The sequence below is a fragment of the Puntigrus tetrazona genome, unplaced genomic scaffold, assembly GCF_018831695.1.
Source record: "Puntigrus tetrazona isolate hp1 unplaced genomic scaffold, ASM1883169v1 S000000130, whole genome shotgun sequence".
Taxonomy (NCBI): domain Eukaryota; kingdom Metazoa; phylum Chordata; class Actinopteri; order Cypriniformes; family Cyprinidae; genus Puntigrus; species Puntigrus tetrazona.
In genome coordinates, this window is record NW_025047807.1 from 536018 (window position 1) to 556038 (window position 20021).

General features: G+C 36.9%; 2 protein-coding genes across 6 annotated transcripts in view; both read right to left on the minus strand.

Annotated features, from left to right (window-relative positions):
• Window positions 1–3087: 3087 nt before the first annotated feature.
• wfikkn2b (WAP, follistatin/kazal, immunoglobulin, kunitz and netrin domain containing 2b) lies at window positions 3088–6478 on the minus strand. The gene is made up of 2 exons (XM_043230030.1): window positions 6069–6478; window positions 3088–5234 (listed from the first exon to the last, which is right to left on the minus strand). Exons 1-2 carry the CDS (start codon window positions 6267–6269, stop codon window positions 3744–3746), a joined length of 1692 nt encoding a protein of 563 aa, XP_043085965.1. The 5' UTR covers window positions 6270–6478; the 3' UTR covers window positions 3088–3743.
• Window positions 6479–14979: 8501 nt separating this feature from the next.
• The window catches only part of abcc3 (ATP-binding cassette, sub-family C (CFTR/MRP), member 3), a 50618-nt gene continuing 45576 nt past the window's right edge, over window positions 14980–20021 (minus strand). For all 5 annotated transcript variants that reach the window (XM_043229997.1, XM_043229995.1, XM_043229996.1 and 2 more), the window contains 4 exons: window positions 18837–18995; window positions 17471–17637; window positions 16647–16841; window positions 14980–15204 (listed from right to left, as the gene is read on the minus strand). In XM_043229997.1, coding sequence (XP_043085932.1) covers window positions 15096–15204; window positions 16647–16841; window positions 17471–17637; window positions 18837–18995 — 630 coding nt within the window. In that variant the 3' untranslated portion in view covers window positions 14980–15095. The remainder of the gene's footprint in view (window positions 15205–16646; window positions 16842–17470; window positions 17638–18836; window positions 18996–20021) is intronic.

The window sequence follows — 20021 nt, forward strand, 5'->3', positions numbered from 1 at the left end:
TCGACCTCTTTTTTTATTTTAAAGCGCACCCATTATGGGTTTCATACGGCGTGCAACACGGCTCTAAGTGAATGAAAACACCCTGCAAAAGTTTTAAATCTGAAAGTGCACCGTGTAAAAAGCTATTGTCTCTCAAAATGAAGCGTGGGCTCTAAATCACTGAAAAAAGCTTTTTTAAAGCCGTTTGATGTTGGCATCGAGATGAAATATTAGCATGTTGCCCCTCACTTCTTGTTTTTTCTAGTTGGTGTGAATGAAAATGCAAATGTATCTTTTGCCGCCAGGTAGCTTAAAAACTCACAAACGCTGCTTTAAATGAAATCGGAAAAAATTAATCGTTGAATGAATTGCTTGGCGGTCGTCCAAGAAATACACCAAAACATGAAATCAAACCAAAACGGGAACTTTTCACAACGCATAATAGGGGCACTTTAAAGTTTACGATTGCTATGTTTGATTTAAAGTTGGTAAAGATAAATAATTGTCCAAAGTGTTCATTTCTTACCGTTGTTTCCAGTCGTAAGTTGCAGCAAAGTAGAGCAAAGACACTTTCTCAATCCTAGAAACATCTCAAATCTATTGAGGAATGTTTGTTTGTTCATCACTCAATCATTATTAAAATGCATTGCATTATATGTCATTTAAATACCGTATTGGAGATACAGAGTGACGACTGACATATTTTTATGCATGTTATGATTCACATTAGCATCTTTCACAAGAGTTTCATCATATCATCAGCATCTGAGACCCTCCATGATCTCACTACATCAGCCATAAAAGCCTTATGCATCAAATGTGATGCAAAGCAAGTATGTTGTCTGATGGTTTAAATAAAAATCCGAATTTGATTCTTAAGGCTTAAAAAAAAAAAAAAAGAACCGACATGCATTAAAAAAAAAACACGACTACATATGAAAATGCTATCTAAAAAAATAGTTGAAAGCACAAACACATGCTGCGCATATCAAACCTCACGCAGTCTGGCAGTTGTGTCTTTTTTTGTTCTCCGGCCAAATCATGTCCAATGCCAAACATGTAAATAAATGCATACAATTACGCATTGTGTTTCTGAATAGGCTCCGCGGTGTTATTCGAGGTAACATTTTTGGATGATATCCCAGTGTGTAAACAACGTTGTTCGAATAGTAATTATGCCTCCAAATTTGACTTTCATTGAAACCAGTACCGTTCCCTATAATTATCAACCAATTAGCCAACTTTTAACTAGCGAGGCGATGTTCGCTGATAGTAATATTCATTTCGATTGTAAAACGTACTGTATGCGCGTTTTGCCCTGGCAAACATCTGCTTTATGATTCGATGTTAAACAGGGACACGCCGCTGTGGGTCCGTCGAGTCTGTGGGGCCAGATCGAAGAAGCAGAAACCAGGGAACAGGAACCACCAGGTGAAATTCATTGAACAAGGTTTACATAACTCAGCACACACTTGGCAGATCAGAGACATGCGTGAGGTTCCCATTAATCTGAATTGGAACGGCACACATAGCGCCGTAAATTTTCTTTTATGATGCCAGGAGGATTTGCAGCTACAATGAACCGTTTCTACGCTCCCATATTTACAACAGGAACATTCAGAGTACGAAGGGAAGCCAACATGTTTACTTTGGGTGAGAGAAGGTATTCCCTGCTTCATCGCAAGTTATTACTATACCTAGAAAACTTCGGGGCATCCCAGGACACGTCCCGATCCCTCTCGTCTAAGTTAAAAACTGTCGTCAGAAATGCTCGTGAGCTGTATTTCTGAATGACACCGAACTGGACGGGTTCCCACATAATTCCACCCGTCTTTCCCTTCGGCCCCCTCGATCGCTCTACCGAGCGTCTGGCAGCTAGAAAACGTTTTTTGATATTTTTCTGTTCTGCCACTCCCTGCCTTTAGGGTCACGGGTTTGCTTTCCACCACCTGCGGCAGGCGTCTTTTGAAGCCCACCCTGAAAAACTATAAGGAAACCATCTGTTAGGACATTAGAGGAAGTCCCAAATGGTCAAAGCTGATATCCAAACAGTTCTTCATCTTCTAGCTCCCCCTCGTATCTCAGCATGGCCCTGTGTCTGGGCTGGAATGAGCCGAGGGGCCCCGTCCACGCTGGAGGCAAACATCTCAAATGCGATGCTTTGAGGCGAAACATTACAGGCCCGTGCATTGGTTTTTATGCATCGATCGGTTTTGATATTTTGGGCCGTTTCTTATAGCGTTTGTTTGATTGCACTTCATAGTTGCATACGTAGAATTCAATTGCACTTTTTAAACAGCTTTTTAGAAAAATGGTCTTTCGTGCAATAAAATTTATATTCTGAAGGGAGTTTGTAGGGAACTTTTACATTCCTGAAAAAAATGGTGAAAATTTTAGTAGTTTTTTTTATTTTATGGAGTGATTAAAAAAAAGAGTCATCCAAAATGTCCTCATTAAAAACTCTAATATGTCAACAAAATTAAATCAAAATTGAGATTTCCGTTGATGTATGGTTTCTTAGGATTGGAAAATATTTGATATACGCAACTATTTAAAAATCTGGGATCTGAGGATGCAAAAACATCTAAATGCAGGATGCAAAATCGCCCTTAAAGTTGTCTAGATGATGTTTTTAGCAATTCATATTACTAATAAAAATATAAGTAGTGATATATCAAAAGTAGGAAATGTACAAAATGTCTTCATGGAGCATAATCTTTACCTAATGTTCTAATGATTTTTGGCATAAAAAAAAAATCTGTATTTTTGGTTATTGCTACAAATATACCCATGCTGCTTATAACTGGTCACATATTTAATTTGATTACATTGCATAATTAGCAATTTTTTAATGTAATATAATCAGTACATTAAATACATAAAGTATGGTGACTTGTATCACTGATTTTTCTTGTCTTGCTAAAAAACCTAACTGTTTGGAGAAGGTAAAAAAAAGTTGAAGCCAAAATTGCATCAAAGATAAACTCAAATGATTAAATATTGCTCGTTTTATGAAAGCACGTTCCCATCCAAACATTTGGCTAAGAAAAAATGATTGCGTAAGCGGTGTTGTGCACTTATAAAAAGTAGAAGAATTGGACTTTCGAAGAGTTTCAAATGTTTATTCTGGTGTCACTTCGCAATGCAAATCATGACAGACACCGAACTAGAAAGATAATAAAAAGACAATTGTAGAAATACATAAGTGCTTGTAAGAAATGGCAGTCAGCTTTTTGGTTCAGAAAAAAAAAGAAGAAAAAATCAAAATAAATAGCTTCAAATAAATGCAGTCTGTGCTAAATCATATACACTCAGTTCTATACACAAGTGAGCCTTAAAGACGGATTATTTCTCCTACTGGAATTGATCTTATGTTCAATATTGTACAACTTATCTAAGTGCATTAAGCAAATCTAACTCTATGATACAACAGTCATTTAATTACCAGGAACAACAACAACAAATCTGAGAAAGGTCAACCAAGCACAGAGAGAAAGAGAGAAAAAACATTAACTTATCAAAATGATCAGATGACACAGCATTTGTGAGATTTTAGGGTGAGCAGATGGGTTTGATTAATGTCCACAATGTTCTTTTACTTTAAACTGCAAGGGCATCTCTTATAAAAACCTTCCAAGTTGATGTGAGCATTTCTATTCAAGCTGTAGAAACATATCTAACCTTGTCAAAGCAAACAGTCTGTACATAAAAGACCGATTCTTAGAACCCCAAGACGTGACGTCAGACTGGATCTGGAAGAAGCCCTACTGGATGAACTCTTTCAAAATGTCACAGGTGTTTTTGTTGATGACCTCGCGGAGCTTCCGGACGCGCCGGACGCTGGAGAGGACGATGAAGCTGTCGGGCTGCAGGACGGCCATGCCGTTGTTGACGTCCCCCATGATGATGATCTGACCGTCCGAGGCGGTGACGTTCGGACACGGACAGGCCCAGTCCATGTTCTGCAGCGTCACCTCCAAGGGCTCGTTCCCGAAGAACTTCAGCCCCATTTTCTCGTCCTTCAGGATCTCCTCCACCGTGATCAGAGCGTGCCCCGAGTCCTGGTCCTCGGTCAGCTCCGTCATGCGTCCCAGAATCACGAAATCGCTTTTGCAGAAGCTGGTGACCATCTTGTGCCGCGGCTTGCACGGCTTGCAGCGGTGGTTCCTCGGGAACGGGCAGGCGTCCTCGCACGCCTCTTTGGTTTTGAAGTTGTTCTCGTTGCCTTTGCAGCCGCCGAATACGAACGGCTGGCACTGGGACCCGCTGTAAGCCCAGCGGGGTTCGTACGCCTTGCAAGGCCCCTGGGAGATGGGAAGGTTGCAAGGGGCCGCCAGTTCGTCCCGACAGGACGACATGCAGGTCTCGTAAGCGTCAAAGTGGTTGCGGTTTTTGCTGCAGTTGCCGTAGGTGAAGGTGTAGCAGTTGTTCCTCTGAGGGTCGTAAAACCAACTCACCCTTTCCTCCCCGCAGTCTTCGCTATCTGGCACCTTAAAGCACTCCTCTGCGGGGAAACGAGTGGAGTTCGACTTCGCGACTGGCTTTTGCTCGACTACGGAGAGCGGGAAATGCGCTTGGATGGATCCGCCGGCGTTCGAGGCCGTGCATGTATAGACGCCGGCATCTCGTAGTTGGGCGTTGTAGACCACCAGCTGGCCGATGTTGGTGACCACAACGTCCCCGTGCACGCGATTGGGTTTCAAGACTACTTTTCCTTGCCCGTCCATCTGCTTCTCCCAGGTGATCTCTGGCTTGGGCCGGCCTGCGACTTCGCAAAGGAAGCTGGCCGTGTCCCCGACGGACACGGACTGGTGCGACGGGTTGCTGACCAGGACGGGAGCGTGCACGTCTACAGGAGTGGTGCGCTGCAGAGTGGTCGTAGGCGACGCGGTGGTGCCCGCCGGGAGAGGACTAGTGTTGGGCCAGGTCAGGTGGAAGCGACACGTCACCACCGATAAAGAGATGCCCTTGGAGCACGCTTCCGCGTCCATGTAGCACTTGTTGTAGTAGGTCATCCCGTCCGAGGCGCAGGTGAAGTGGGGCTCCCTCTCGCAGCGGTCGCGACACTTGCACACCGGCTGGCCGTCCCAGATGTCGCACTCGGAGCCCTGCTGAGTGCACATGAACTTGTCACAGGACGCTTCCTTCGGCATGCCCATGGGCCCTTTCTTGCCCGTCGGGTCGATGTAGCGGGCCGCCACGCAGCTGCGATTGCCGCAAACGTTGGCACAGCACTTTTCAAGCGTTTCACATTCCTGGACCAGGCAAAGACAGAATGCATCATTTTGCATGATATTTCAGTTGTGTTCTCTAGATAATCATGATTGCATGAATGAAAAGAAGTACATATAACAACAAATTCTGATATCTATGTATCTATATATATACACACACACACACACATATATATATATATATATATATATATATATATATATATATATATATATATATATATATATATATATATATATATATATAGTGGTGAAGTAATATATATAAATATTCAAGTAATATTTATTTCACATATTTATATATAAGTGACAAATATGTAAATATGGACATGCATGTTTACACACACATATATATGTGTATTATATATATATATATATATATATATATATATATATATATATATATATATATATATATATATGTGTGTGTGTGTGATGTGTGATGTATGAAGTATACATTTTTCTTTTATACCAATAATCATTATATACCAATAACCATAATCAGTCAAGTAAAGATCATGTTCCATGAACATATGTAGTACATTTACTACCATAAATATATCAAAACTTAATTTTTGATTAGTAATATGCATTGCTAAGAAAGATAGCTTTTAAAGGCAGTTTTCTAAATTTTTGATTCGTTGGCACCCTAAGATTACAGATTTTTACAATTTATTGAGATGTATACTTCTTATATATAGTATGCATTATATATAACTGAAATGGACATGCATGCAAGTAATATATATATATATATATATATATATATATATATATATATATATATATATATACACACACACACACACACACACACACACACACAACGAACTGCAATGAAATGAAAAGGCAAACCTGATCAGATTCACATTCTCTCGTGCAGGTGCTCATTGCATCAACCCACAAGTTTGGGTTCATGTCGTTTGGACAGATCCCTGCGTGGGAATACGCAACTCTTTGCAAAGTCATGCCTTTCGCGCATTGCCTGTCCACAAATAGCAGCAAAAACTGTCCCGAGACGAACCAGATCCAGCGAGGAAACAGCATCCACCACATGTTGGAGGGCAGAAATGAGGACTTATTTTGAGGAGTTACTAACCTAATTTTATTGAAACAGCTGAGCCAGAATTGTGCGCCTCGAGCTTCCAAGCAGCAGGAGACAAAAAACACAAAAAATAAAAAAAAATCTCCCAGTGATTCAGTGAGTGAAAAATGAGTTTAGATCTTTGTATTTATACTATTTAATAGTTTTGACTTCTTGAGTAGCATAGGCTATTCTCCTGACCACAAAACTCGCCTTACGCGCTATGACAGTTATGAATTACTCTGTAGTTCTAGAGAGAGGATTAAAAACATCTGGTCCAGATTTGGGTTGGTACTGGGACACCTGCCTCTCTTTGAAAGTGCTCTAGGCTGCTGCTTTAACCCTTTATCCACGTGATGCGCGCTCGCGAAGTGCGCGCGCGTGGGAATTGCGCGCACGCGATCCTTCAGCGCACCGCGTAAGAAACCAAAAGCGAGAAAGTCAGCTTTCAGATATCAGTGTTTTAGTATTTATACACCCATTCCATCAAACAACAGATAAAATCTCCGTTATACTCGAGCAATAGCCTATAAAGGAATTTCAGGACAAAATGTGCGAGTTAAGAAAAGATGTCACAGTAAGTAATCTTGTTGATGGACAATAAATCAGAATAGTCATTTCACGTTTAACTATAAAAAAAAATCTACGCAGGCTTTTTATGTATGGAAATACCGACTGTGCAAACCATCAACTTTTTTTTAAAGTTCAAAATCTGCTGTACCGAGTGGGACATGTGGGTCATTAAAAGTTGTGGAATTTATGATTATGATAATATATGGCATAGGCCTAAAATCTAATCCTGTCACACAAATGCAAAGTCAAATTCACCATGTTATACCGTAGGTTACTTTTTTAATACCGTTTAAGGTATGCATAAACAGCCTAAAGGGAAAAAAAGATGTTACATTTTAACATGCACTAAAAATGAAGAGACAAAGCTGAGCTTAAGATGCACTAAAGACGCATTTGATTCCTAAATACATAGATATATGCAGCAATATATTTTAAAACATTTTATTTTAATAATTTGCAGTTTTGGCATTTATTTATTTTTAAATTTAATATATATAAACAGCACTATTTTGCTTATCAAAATAAACAGAATTTGGTTTCATATTTGCTGAAGGCATTGTCTCGAACAAGCATGAAAATGAACCGTTTTAGCTGCAACTGTACAGATGCATTCGTAACATTTTAAAGAAAACAAGCTACTTTTATGATTTCCCAGAAAATATCTTTCTCTTCACTGGAGTAAAGCACATTAAATGATGTGCACTAAATTAATAAACGCTGTGTGCATTGCACTTACGGCTGATCTTATATAGAACACATGGCGCTTTCCACAATGCCTCAGCCTGTGAGAAAAACTTAACGCTAATGCTGATTAACGAAGGGCTACAGTAGTCCCGTCAAAAATGTGAGCAGAACAAAGAACTTTTGAGCGCTCTAGAGCTAGTGAGTCACGCCTCAAGCAATAGATATATAACAATTAAAGATGAATAGTGCATTTAAAATCAATTAAACTTTTGGATTCTTCGGTTATTTATACACTCAAGAAAAGTTCATTTCGTGTCCAAAAAAATCAAAGAGTATCTAAAACTTCTATATAACACAGCAGCTATACTCAGCGAGCTTCTCATGAGACGCTTCACCTCGTTTTACCTCTGTGACCAGAGATTAACTTTAACAGTGCCTTGTTGTTAACTTTAACCGTTTAGTACCTTGTTCTCACATATCGTTCCAGAGAACTTTCAGGCTCTGTGTCAAATGAGGACAAACTGTTTTTTCCCCTTCCCCCTCGCATTGTACCTCACTTGAACATCCAGACATCTCAAAAAGCAGACTGACGTTCAGGAAAGATCCACTACAATTTGGCCATCAACGGTTATCCGTATGATATTTCACGCCTCGGGGGTTTCGATCCAAATATATCATTACCCCGAACCTCTAACAATCAAGCATTTTTTGCTCCGACGTTGCGGAGGAAGCGTGTTTGAGTGAAGGATCCAGGTTGAGGAGAGTATCTGGCCTCCAGCAGGAATAAAAGGCTTTGATGAGCCGCTTTAACTGCTGGCACATTGATAACATACTGCTACAGCAGCTCCTCTGCGCCCGTGTGATTGATTGCTGAAGGAGCCGCCGCATTCTTTCACGTACCTGCTTCGGAGACGCATTACCTTACTTGCCCTCTACGGAGGTAATGTGGGATGTGTATTTGTTTGAGGAAATATTGTAATGGGAACAAAAAATTAATAAACTCCTGTCAGTCTGAACATCTCGAGTGAGGACTGATGCAACCTGGGGGCGTGCCGTTAAAATAGCAGCATAGTTAACCGTGAAAAAAAAAAATCTTCTTTTAAAATCCTCGACTGGGAGGCCTTAACAAAGCAGACCGAACTGTACTAATTATCTGACGACGATCGGCATCGCTTAGTTCAGAAATGGCAGACAAATTAAAGCTCTTTGGGGTATTTGTGACTGAAATGAAACGTTTTTAGAGTTTAGGAAGATTTCCTTAAGCTTGTTTCAATGAAACAATTTATAAAGTTACACTAATAAGTTACAGTGTAACTGCAAAAAAAGAGCCTTTAACGTTTTGGTAACAATTTAGTTTAAAGTGTCAGTACATAGCAGTTACCTAGTTAATATTTAGTTACACGATACATTTTGCTACAATGGCTACTACTAAGTTACGGAACAGCCTGTAATTAAAGTTTGTAATTATGCAGATGTAACAGATGTAACATGCTACTGTTACACACATGTAACAGCTTGCATCTGTTACACAGCTACTTATTTAACTAAAGGATTGTTGCATATATGTTGCAGACGTTATACAACGTAATTATAAACGTAGACGTATGCTACTTATTGAATTTGAATAAATTCAAATTGTAACAAAATTGTACTTCATACTTGATCCATCCGCACCACTACGCAGCTTACATGTAATACCTGTTTAAGTACGTGGTATGCTTTTATTGGAAATGAGAACGTTTTTTGAGTTTAGAAAGATTTCCTTAAGCTTGTTCACTGTTCGTTTCAGTGAAACAATGAATAAAGTTACACTAATATGTTACAGTGTAACTGCAAAAAAAGAGCCTGTAACGTTTTGGTAACAATTTAGTTTAAAGTGTCAGTACATAGCAGTTTTCTAGTTAATACTTGGTTACACGATACATTTTGCTACAATGGCTACTACTAAGTTACGGAACAGCCTGTAATTAAAGTTTGTAATTATGCAGATGTAACAGGCAGCTACTGTTACACACACGTAACAGCTCGCGTCTGTTACACAGCTACTTATTTAACTAAAGGATTGTTGCATATATGTTGCAGACGTTATACAACGTAATTATATACGTAGACGTATGCTACTTATTGAATTTGAATAAATTCAAATTGTAACAAAATTGCACTTCATACTTGATCCATCCGTCCTGTTACAGATGCCTGTTACATCTACATAATTACAAACTGCAATTACAAGCTGTTCCATAACATGCATGGTAAGTACATTTTGTTTCATGTGAGTAACAGTACTTCGCTCTGTGTTATGCAACCATGAAATAAAACGTTTTTAAAGCAAAAACTTTAATTACGCTGCTGTTTAAAATCTGAGGTAGTCATTTTGAATGCTTTTGATAGGGTTTTGGTTCCTTGGTTTTGGTTCGCTGTCGCCTTTGGCTCGCTAAGTCGGCTAAACGTAATTTTAAGCGATTATCGTCGATTTGATTACACAGACCATCTTTGCATTCGATAAAAATGTCATTATACATCACTATCGATTAATTGATTGAATCAAATAAAGTAAGAATTCTTTGCATATGCGAGAATATGTTAAAATGTAATTTATTTCTGTGATCAAAACTGTTTTTCAGCCATTTTCAGGCTAAATGTTCTCACCTTCAGAGAAACGTAGCATTCCATCAATGGACGCTCTGAATGCAGTGAATGGGTGCCGTCAGAATGAGTCCAACCAGCTGATAAAAACATCACAATAATCCACACCACTCCAGTCCACCAATTAACAACTTTTTTTTTTAACTTCAAACCATTGCTTCTGGCTAAAATAGGAGTTCGTAATCCATAATGACGCTTCTTCCAGTTAAGAATTCCATCTCCTGTTGTCTCCCACATCCATAAATCCAGCCCTGTATTTGTTCGGGGACTTTAAATGGTGCTTGATGCGTGCAGATTTCTCTCCTGATTCAGACAAAATACCTTCTCTGGAGGAAGCTTGATTATGGGCTAATATTTTGGCACCAGTTCACAGTTATGCTTGAAGGACTAGTTTCATGCAAACGCACAAATAGTTAATGGAGTGGTGCGGTTTACTGTGATGTTTTGATCAGCTGCTAGAACTCTCATTCCGACGGCACCCATTCACTGCAGAGCATCCAATCTTTTCATCTGCATCTGCACGACCCAAAACGACCAAAACAACTTCACTCGCTATTGCGCTGTTTAGAAGAAGTTTTGATCACGCCTCTCACATTTAGCACGTCTCCAAATCCAGCACACCGCCGGACGTGAACCCTTGTACGAAAACTGCGCGTTGTATTCTCACAAACAAGCACAACCCTTGCAGCAAGGTTTATTTCCCAGAAAACAGGAATCATTCTCCAACGCCGGGCCGTCAACCCCACAGACAACTGCATTGGAAAATGCGCTGACAGTGCGAAGATAAATTGGCCCTCAATAACAAACCAGCGCTTTGTTTTAAAGCGTAGGTAAATCTTGCTTTGTCACCGGTCCATCGAAACACACCCGCCTCCGCTCCAATCTTTCCGCCCGCAGCGTGAAGCGATCGGGCAGGTAAAGAGGAAGAGCCAAACCCATCCATATTTCATGCGCTCAGCCTGAGGGAGCCAATCTGCCTCGCATTTACATCCTTCTGTGTCCATCATCATCTGTCAGCGCGGCGGTGAGACGGCGGTCTTTAAATGAAGTAACACCGCTGATCCTAATTAAGTAAATGACATTAAAGGACGGCCAACACTCAGATCTCCAGCGCAGAGCGTGAGGTGTCTTGTTTGGAGATGAATGCAAATAAACAGCCCTCCTTTCTGGATCCTCGCGGGCCTGCCAATGTTTGTCATGGGATATTTAAGGATCTGGGATTTTTTTTTTTCTTTGATGCCTTCAGGAGATGTTTCGTGATTAAGCTTGCTCCGCGAGTCGAAAAACTCTGCGGAGGGACTTTTGAGGGCTTGTGCCACCGAATTGGGCAATTTCGTGTTTGACTGGTTCCTCAGAGGTAAAGATCTGGAGAAAATCATTTAGAGGCTGAAAGATTTTCGTATCAGCTACCTGGTCTCATGGCGCGAACATACCTGGGTGCACGAAATACTTGCCAATAAGTACATATCACCGCCGTTTCCAAAATAAATGAACACTAGAGGCAGAAAACTGACACCTTTTAATCCTTTTCACACAAATATACAGAGTTTCGATTAATAAAGCGTATTTTTTTCGCTTCAATTGTTTGATGAACATCATGTTATGGCTTCAAAACAATATTAATATATTAAAAACGAATGCTTTTGAATGTTAGCATCACACACATCCAGCTTTATATCATAGACGATAGGTTGGTTCGGTAGATCACGGAGTACAGAAATACAGCAATATGTACTTATATCAACATAATAAAAACATGTATGGAGTCTGTGTTTTTAAGCACCGCTTAGTGGACGTTTATCTTTGAAACTGCGGCAAAACATGCAGTAAGGGACTTAAAAACGGTGTTACACAAAACGTGCACAGAGGTACATATTTTTATGAGACCAGGTTGCACCAAAAAAAAAACAAAAACAAGGTTATCGTTAAGAATTCATGCACCACCAATACATTTCTCTTTGCATATTGATAAAGCCACTTATTCAGAAACAACAGGACATATACGCCAATACCAACAAATTGGATTTTCTTAAAGGGATAGCTCATCCAAAAATAAAAAAAGTTACCATGATGTACTCACCTTCAAGCATTCCTAGGTGTATAAGGACTTCTTTTGCTCTTTGTTTTGAGTTGTTTAGAAGAAATATACCTTTTTATAAGTCGTATTGTTTGTTTCGTGATGTTCATTCATGTTTATTTCATGCTCTAACTTGTAGTAAACAGAAAGATGCACATGCCGCTTGAAGTACAGTGGCTACAGCGATTTGTCATGACACATTAAAAAGCATCAAAGCCACATTCATTGTATGAAAACAAAATATGATTTTATTTCTTATTAAAAGCAACAAAGCTTCTGGATTATTGCATGGGGAGTGTGTAAATAATGTTTGGTAAAGGGAAAACCACAGATCTGGCAACCCTGACACGTACTACAGGTGATTCAAATAGATCATGTTAACTTCAAACGCCCTAAATTCTACACGAGAGACGTTTTCTGCTCCTTTTTGATTGACAGGAAGTTTTATCTATACTGTATAATAAATAAAAAACAAATAAAATATTACCTTATTAGTGTATAGTGATACTAAAATAACTGCTTTTTTTTATTTTGGGGATTTTCCTGCATTTATTTAATTAATGTTTTTATTTTATTTTTTTTTAATTAAATAAAATAATCAAAAGTGAGAGTATTATTCGAAACAAATGCTGTACTTTTAAACTTTCTATCTACTTAAAGTCTGCTGAAAAACCACGAATGCAGTAAATCCGCTCATTAGGGTCACGATGAAGACGTAAAAGAGTAAAATACAGGGTTTTTTTTACCGCCTGTTCGCATGAAATAGCTATTTTTAAATTGTAATAACATTCTACGAATTTTACTGTAAGTCTGATCAAATAAATGCAGCCGTGGTGAACAGAAGAGATGTTTTTTTTTAAAAAAAAAGACAGATTTGCTCTTCGAACAGCACGGTATAGTTACATATCTTTACATTTACGTGCAGTCAAGTCGGTCTCAGCAGATCACGAGGAATAAATCAAATCTGTTTCATAGCTTGGCACGATCCGTGAGATCTTCAGATTGTTGGTCTTGTTTCTCAGGTGTCTGCGGCCAGTGGAGCTCAGAGGAGACGGACGGCAGCTGCGTCCAGAATGAGAGGAATGACACCCTTTGACCCGCTTTATGTTGCATCTATTGAAGCGGAGTTTCATACATTCGCTCCACGAGCCCTCAAAGCTTCAACGGTTCAACACGTGTTCAAGTCAAGCGCAAGCGTCCTCAGAGAGAGAGAGACGATTCAACCGCCGAAGACGTTAGTTCATGTTTTGTCTCTGTTCAGGCTCAATTGAAGAATCAGAAAGGCTTTAATACGGACCACATGAGGAGGATGATGATGATGATGATGCTGAGGAACGTCCTCTAGTGGTCAGCTGTGATTTACAGAGACTAAAACACAAGCACTGGACGGGCGATTCAGGTTCAAATCTACTTGGCTTTATACATTTATACAGCTAATATTACTTCATTAACAAATCAGTAATAAATGTGAATACGCTTCTGAATTGCTCTGGGATTTCATCCTCACCTGAAACTGTTTAAATGTTTATTTAAAAAAATAGATTAAATCTATTTTAGTTTGTTTAACTGGGTTCGTGGCCGTCTATTTAATTAGATTTTAGTAAAATTGGACGTTTATTATCACTGCTCTCGTCAGAAATCGTAATAAAAACCAAATCAGCGTTCGGAGAGGGTTTATTGAAATGTATTTGTGATTAATTGGGATAGCGCAGATAAAGTTTTGTCAAAACTCTAAAAACTAAAACAAACAATAAAAATTATAAACCAACACGTTATAACAAACAAAATTATAGCAACTATGGAAAAAGAAAAAAAAACCTACACAAAAAAAAATATATTTCAATATATTTATTTTATAATAGTATTATATATATATATATATATATATATATATATATATATATATATATATATATATATATCGGAAAATCCTACCGTAATATATTATAGCTGTCAGAAAATATTAAAAACAAATAATTTTTTAAATAAAAATAACGACAAATTTCAATTAATTCTAAATGTAAATACACTTCAAAATGTATAAATTAAAATATAAAAGTGGCACATTTTCATCTGTACATCAAGTCACCACAAAAAGGATAGAAGGACACAGTAGTACAGTATTTTTTTTTTAATAAATGCAACAATACTCCAATTCTGGTAACAGAATTCAAGTTTTTACAGATTTGGTTTACAAAAGGAATCACGCATGTAACTGATATCTTCCCTATTGAACAACTTCAAAAAAGTGACTTAAATAATACAGTACAAAAATAGACTGCTTCATCATGAAACGACTCATTCAGTAACAGTGGCACTGTAGTCATAGAAAAAACAACAATAATGTCAAAACAATAAAAGATCCTAGATGTAGCTTTCACTGTCGAGTAAAAACAAAACGATATTACATTCACTGGCATTGTGTGTGTGTGCGTGTGTGTGTGTGTGTGTGTGTGTGTGTGTGTGTGTGTGTGTGTGTGTGTGTGTGTGTGTGTGTGTGTGTGTGTGTGTGTGTGTCTGTGTGTGTGTGTGTGTGTGTGTGTGTGTGTGTGTGTGTGTGCGTGTGTGTGTGTGTGTGTGTGTGTGTGTGTGTGTGTGTGTGTGTGTGTGTGTGTGTGTGTGTGTGTGTGTGTGTGTGTGTGTGTGTGTGTGTGTGTGTGTGTGTGCACGTGTGTGTGTGTGTGTGTGTGTGTGTGTGTGTGTGTGTGCGTGTGTGTGTGTGTGTGTGTGTGTGTGTGTGTGTGTGTGTGTGTGTGTGTGTGTGTGTGTGTGTGTGTGTGATACTGTGTGAAGGCACGGTGGTTTACAGCATAGCGGCTCACGCCAGACCCGCGTCTTTAGCCATCCCATAGAAGATTCCTTTCTGAGCGATCAGGTTGGTCGGTGTGTCGAATTCGGCGATCTGTCCCTTGTCCAAAACCAGAACTCTGTCACAAGAGAAACACATGAAGCCTCACTGAACCCAGCAAGCGAGCTGCGCACACTCATAAGTTGTTTGTGTCTTAAGTGAAGGTAAACAGTCGAAAAAAAGAAAACGCAGGATCTGTACTATTTAAAAATAGTCAAAATTCATAAATTTAAAAAATGTATTTAATATTTTGTATTTTATGGGACTTATACTCTACTAATTTATATTAACTTAACTATATTAAATTATATAGTTATTATGAACTGGGTATCGTGGCCGTCTATTTAATTAGATTTTAGTAAAATTGGACGTTTATTATCACTGCTCTCGTCAGAAATCGTAATAAAAAAAAAATCGTAAAAATTTTTTATTGAAATGTATTTGTGATTAATTGGGATAGCGTGGATAAAGTTTTGTCAAAATTCTAAAACAAAAACAAACAATAAAAATGATTAAACTACACATTATGCAAAAATTATAGCAAATATGGAAAAAGAATTTTATTATTTTATAATAGTATTATGATATTATATATATGTTTATGTTTAATAAATAAAAAAATTGTATTTAGTATTTTGTATTTTATGGGACTTATACTCTACTAATTTATATTAACTTAACTATATTAAATTATATATTTTATTTAATTATTTAAATTCATTGAATGTAAAAAAGAAAAAGAAAAAGCAAGATCTGTAGTGTAGTAGGTCTTAAAGTGACAGCAGCCTAATAAACCTGCCGCGTTCATTAATGCCATTCAATTTCTGTTCAATATAATGTCATTCAGAGTTATTTAATAAAGAAATTAATAAAGAAATAGGTAATCGGGACATTTTATCTAGCGATTACAACCTTTTTGTTTCTCAGATACGAAGTAAAAATGATATCATAACTGCGTTATTTAATTTGAAATACTTTGTTTCTCCGAATTGAGATACAAAGTAAAGATTAAATAAGAATTGCATGACAGAAATTGCAAGTCAGAATTGTAAAAAATATTTTTTTCCACCAGAATTTGACTTGCATTTGCAAGATTATATCTCAATTCTGAAAAGGAGGCCAGAATTGTGAGAAAAAAGTAAAGTTTTGCAAAAAAACATTACTTGATTTGATGATGCTGCAATCAAACAGACCAATAAAAGCTTTCCATTACATTGTTTTTCACGAAATCTGTGTGCCTCGCAATGCATGTCAAATTTGATAAATGTTTAAAATATATTACATTTAAGATTAGCCAAAGAAAATGTAAGAAAAGACACAATAAGGGAACACAAGAAGTTCGCAACATACCCTTTTCCATTATATTGAAATGAATGTGACACGCTTAACTACTCTTAAATAGTGCAATGAATCGCACCTGAAATAAAAGTAGAATATCTGCTATTCAAGAGAAATACCCTTTCAACCATCATAGCTTGCAAAACTGTTCTAAAAGGCCTCTTATTTGACCGTGAGTCGTACCTGGTGTAGTCCATGATGGTGTTGAGTCTGTGAGCGATGGTGAAGACGGTGCAGTCCTCAAACTGTGTGCGGATGGTGGACTGGATCAGATCGTCCGTCTCCAGATCGACGGCGGCCGTGGCTTCATCCAGCACCAGGATCCTGGTCTTCCTCAGCAGAGCTCGAGCCAAACACACCAGCTGCCTCTGACCCACACTGAACACACACACACACACACATGAACTAGGGACGGGCGTTATGAACGCTTTTGCTGTTTTTGCCCGAACTCCGCTTTTTTATTCGTTTCACGGAAAAAGAAAGCACTATTTGAAAATAGTCAAAATTCATAAATAAACAGTATTTAGTATTTTATGGGACTTTACTAATTTATATTAAATTTACTACATTAAATTACATATTTTCTTTAATTATTTAAATTCATTGAATATAAAAAAGTGTTTTTTTATATTTGATTTTTAATTATATGCATTAAATATTAAATATAATTATTACTTTTATAAAAAAAAAAAAGACACTGGCTGTAAAAAGCTATAGAAGTTTATTATTATAAAAAATGCAAATGCTCTTTTTACTTTTTAAGTTTTTAAGTTTGAAAAACAACGTCACAAATTAAGGCTTGTGTTCCTAATTTTGATCAATAAAAGAATGATTTTATGAAGTTCGCAGTACTATTTTAGTGTGACTATTTTTTCCAAGATCATCTAACCTTTTTAAATCATATCATTGTTCACACAGTAAGTGGCCAAAAGCTTCGCACCACTCTGAAGAAGTGAAAACCAGCACCGGAGGGGTTTCTTGTGAATGTGTTGCTGTATTGCTTGTACCTGAGGTTTTCTCCTCCTTCGGAGCACTCCAGCTCCAGTTTGGACGTCTGGTTGCTGACAAACTTCTTCAGGTGAGAAAGTTCCAGCGCTTTCCACACTTCTTCATCATTGTATTTCTCAAAGGGATCAAGGTTCATCCGCAGAGTCCCGGAGAACAGGACGGGTTCCTACAAACACACAACATCAGAAAACAAACAAACCTCATTCATATTTGAAGAATGAATTTATGCATTTATCATCAACATGAATCAATGGACTCGACAATATATATATATATATATATATATATATATATATATATATATATATATATATATATATATATATATATATATATATATATATATATAAAAATATATATATATATATATATATATATATATATATATAATTAAAAAATATATATAATTTTGAAAAATATTTTTAGTATTTAGTTTTACTGAATTCAATATTTAATGCAGTATTTTTATAAATTTATAGCTGCCACAGTTAAATAACGTTATTAAATAATATATAAAACTGTCATATATTAAAAAAAAAAATAAATAAGTGGTACTGTTTCCAGCATTTAATGGCAATTACGAAAATGTTGATACATAACTTACATTTTTTACTAAATATTTTATTACATTTAATATATTTTTTATATATATATATAAAAATATTTTTAGCTGGCACCGTTAAATAATAAGTTATTGACTAAATGATACATTAAATTATAATAAATTATAAATTAAAATTGTGAGAAAGAAAATGTAACACCAACATTTAAAAACATGCTGTATCGTTTATGAATTTATAGATATCGGTTAAACAAGTTTTGAATAACATCAAATCACAATTATAATAAATGATACATTAAAAGCATCAAAACTCCTGATATGAATCTAAACGAATGCAAAAAGATAATGTACACATATTTAACTATATATTTGAATATAAATACATACTTTTAATTGAAACGAATCCTGCCATTGTTAGCATATAAAATCCTTACTGTTGAGTGAATGGTGCTGAGCAAAAACACATTAAAACACTGCAGCATTTTAGTAACTGTTAAAAGGTGAAATGAGGTTAAGAACGGGTTTTACTAGAGAAAACAAACAACAGGAAAAAAGCCCAATCTTAATAATCTGGACACCAGCTAAGAGGCCGTTAGCTTATAACAGGCTAATTAGCCAGCGTTTAGTGAGCCTGAAGGTGCTTTGGCATCAAAATCACTATCAACTGCTTTATGGCTCTGAATGAAGGGGAAATGAGCTTTTTCTGCTGAACCATCATGAGCGCAGTGCTAATACAGCAGTAAACACCAGTCCCAGGCCGCGCTTAAATTAAAACAGATGCTTTGCCACCAACAAAGACCCACCTGAGGGATGATGGTGAGCTTGGAGCGGAGGTCGTGAAGGCCGATCTCGGAGATCTTCACCTCGTCGATCACGATGTCTCCGTCCGCCGCCTCCAGCAGACGAAACAGACACAGAGTCATGGAGGACTTCCCCGCTCCCGTCCGTCCCACGATCCCGATCTGAAACCATCGGACTCAATGTACGCTTGAAAATACACGCCGTGACCCTAAACGCCTTAGTATGAGTTATTTAGATTTTATCAAACGCAATTCGGAGAAAACGGTCGTGATTATGTTACATAAACTCAAAATTTTCGAGATAGAAATGCGCTATTCTGCGAAAATTATTTTAATTATGTTATAAAAACTCAAAACCGCAAGATAGAAATGCGCTATTCTGCAAAAATCATAATTTTTAAGTTGTATAAACTCAAAATTGCAAAATAGAAATGCGCTATTCTGCAAAAATCATAATTTTTATGTTGTATTAACTTAAAATTGCAAAATAGAAATGCGCTATTCTGCAAAAATCATAATTTTTATGTTGTATAAACTCAAAATTGCAAAAAAGAAATGCGCTATTCTGTAAAAATGATCATAATTATGTTATAAAAACTCAAATTTCAAGATAGAAATGCGCTAGTCTGTGAAAATGATCTTAATCATGTTATATAAACTCAACATCGCAAGATAGAAATGCGCTATTCTGCAAAAATCATAATTTTTATGTTGTATTAAGTTAAAATTGCATAATAGAAATGCGCTATTCAGCAAAAATCATAATTTTTGTTATACAAACTCAAAATTACAAAAAAGAAATGCACTATTCTGCAAAAATCATAATTTTTATGTTATACAAACTCAAAATTGCAAAAAAGAAATGCACTATTCTGCAAAAATCATAATTTTTATGTTGTATTAACTTAAAATTGCAAAATAGAAATGCGCTATTCTGCAAAAATCATAATTTTTATGTTGTATTAAGTTAAAATTGCATAATAGAAATGCACTATTCTGCAAAAATCATAATTTTTATGTTGTATTAAGTTAAAATTGCAAAATAGAAATGCGCTATTCTGCAAAAATCATAATTTTTATGTTGTATTAACTTAAAATTGCAAAATAGAAATGCGCTATTCTGCAAAAATCATAATTTTTATGTTGTATAAACTCAAAATTGCAAAAAAGAAATGCACTATTCTGCAA

Excerpts from the sequence above, each read along its gene's own strand:
- wfikkn2b (XM_043230030.1), bottom strand. The coding sequence starts at position 6,269 with ATGTGGTGGATGCTGTTTCCTCGCTGGATCTGGTTCGTCTCGGGACAG. Across the intron at positions 5,235-6,068 it reads GAGAATGTGAATCTGATCAG|GAATGTGAAACGCTTGAAAA; the intron begins GTTTGCCTTTTC and ends TGCCTGGTCCAG.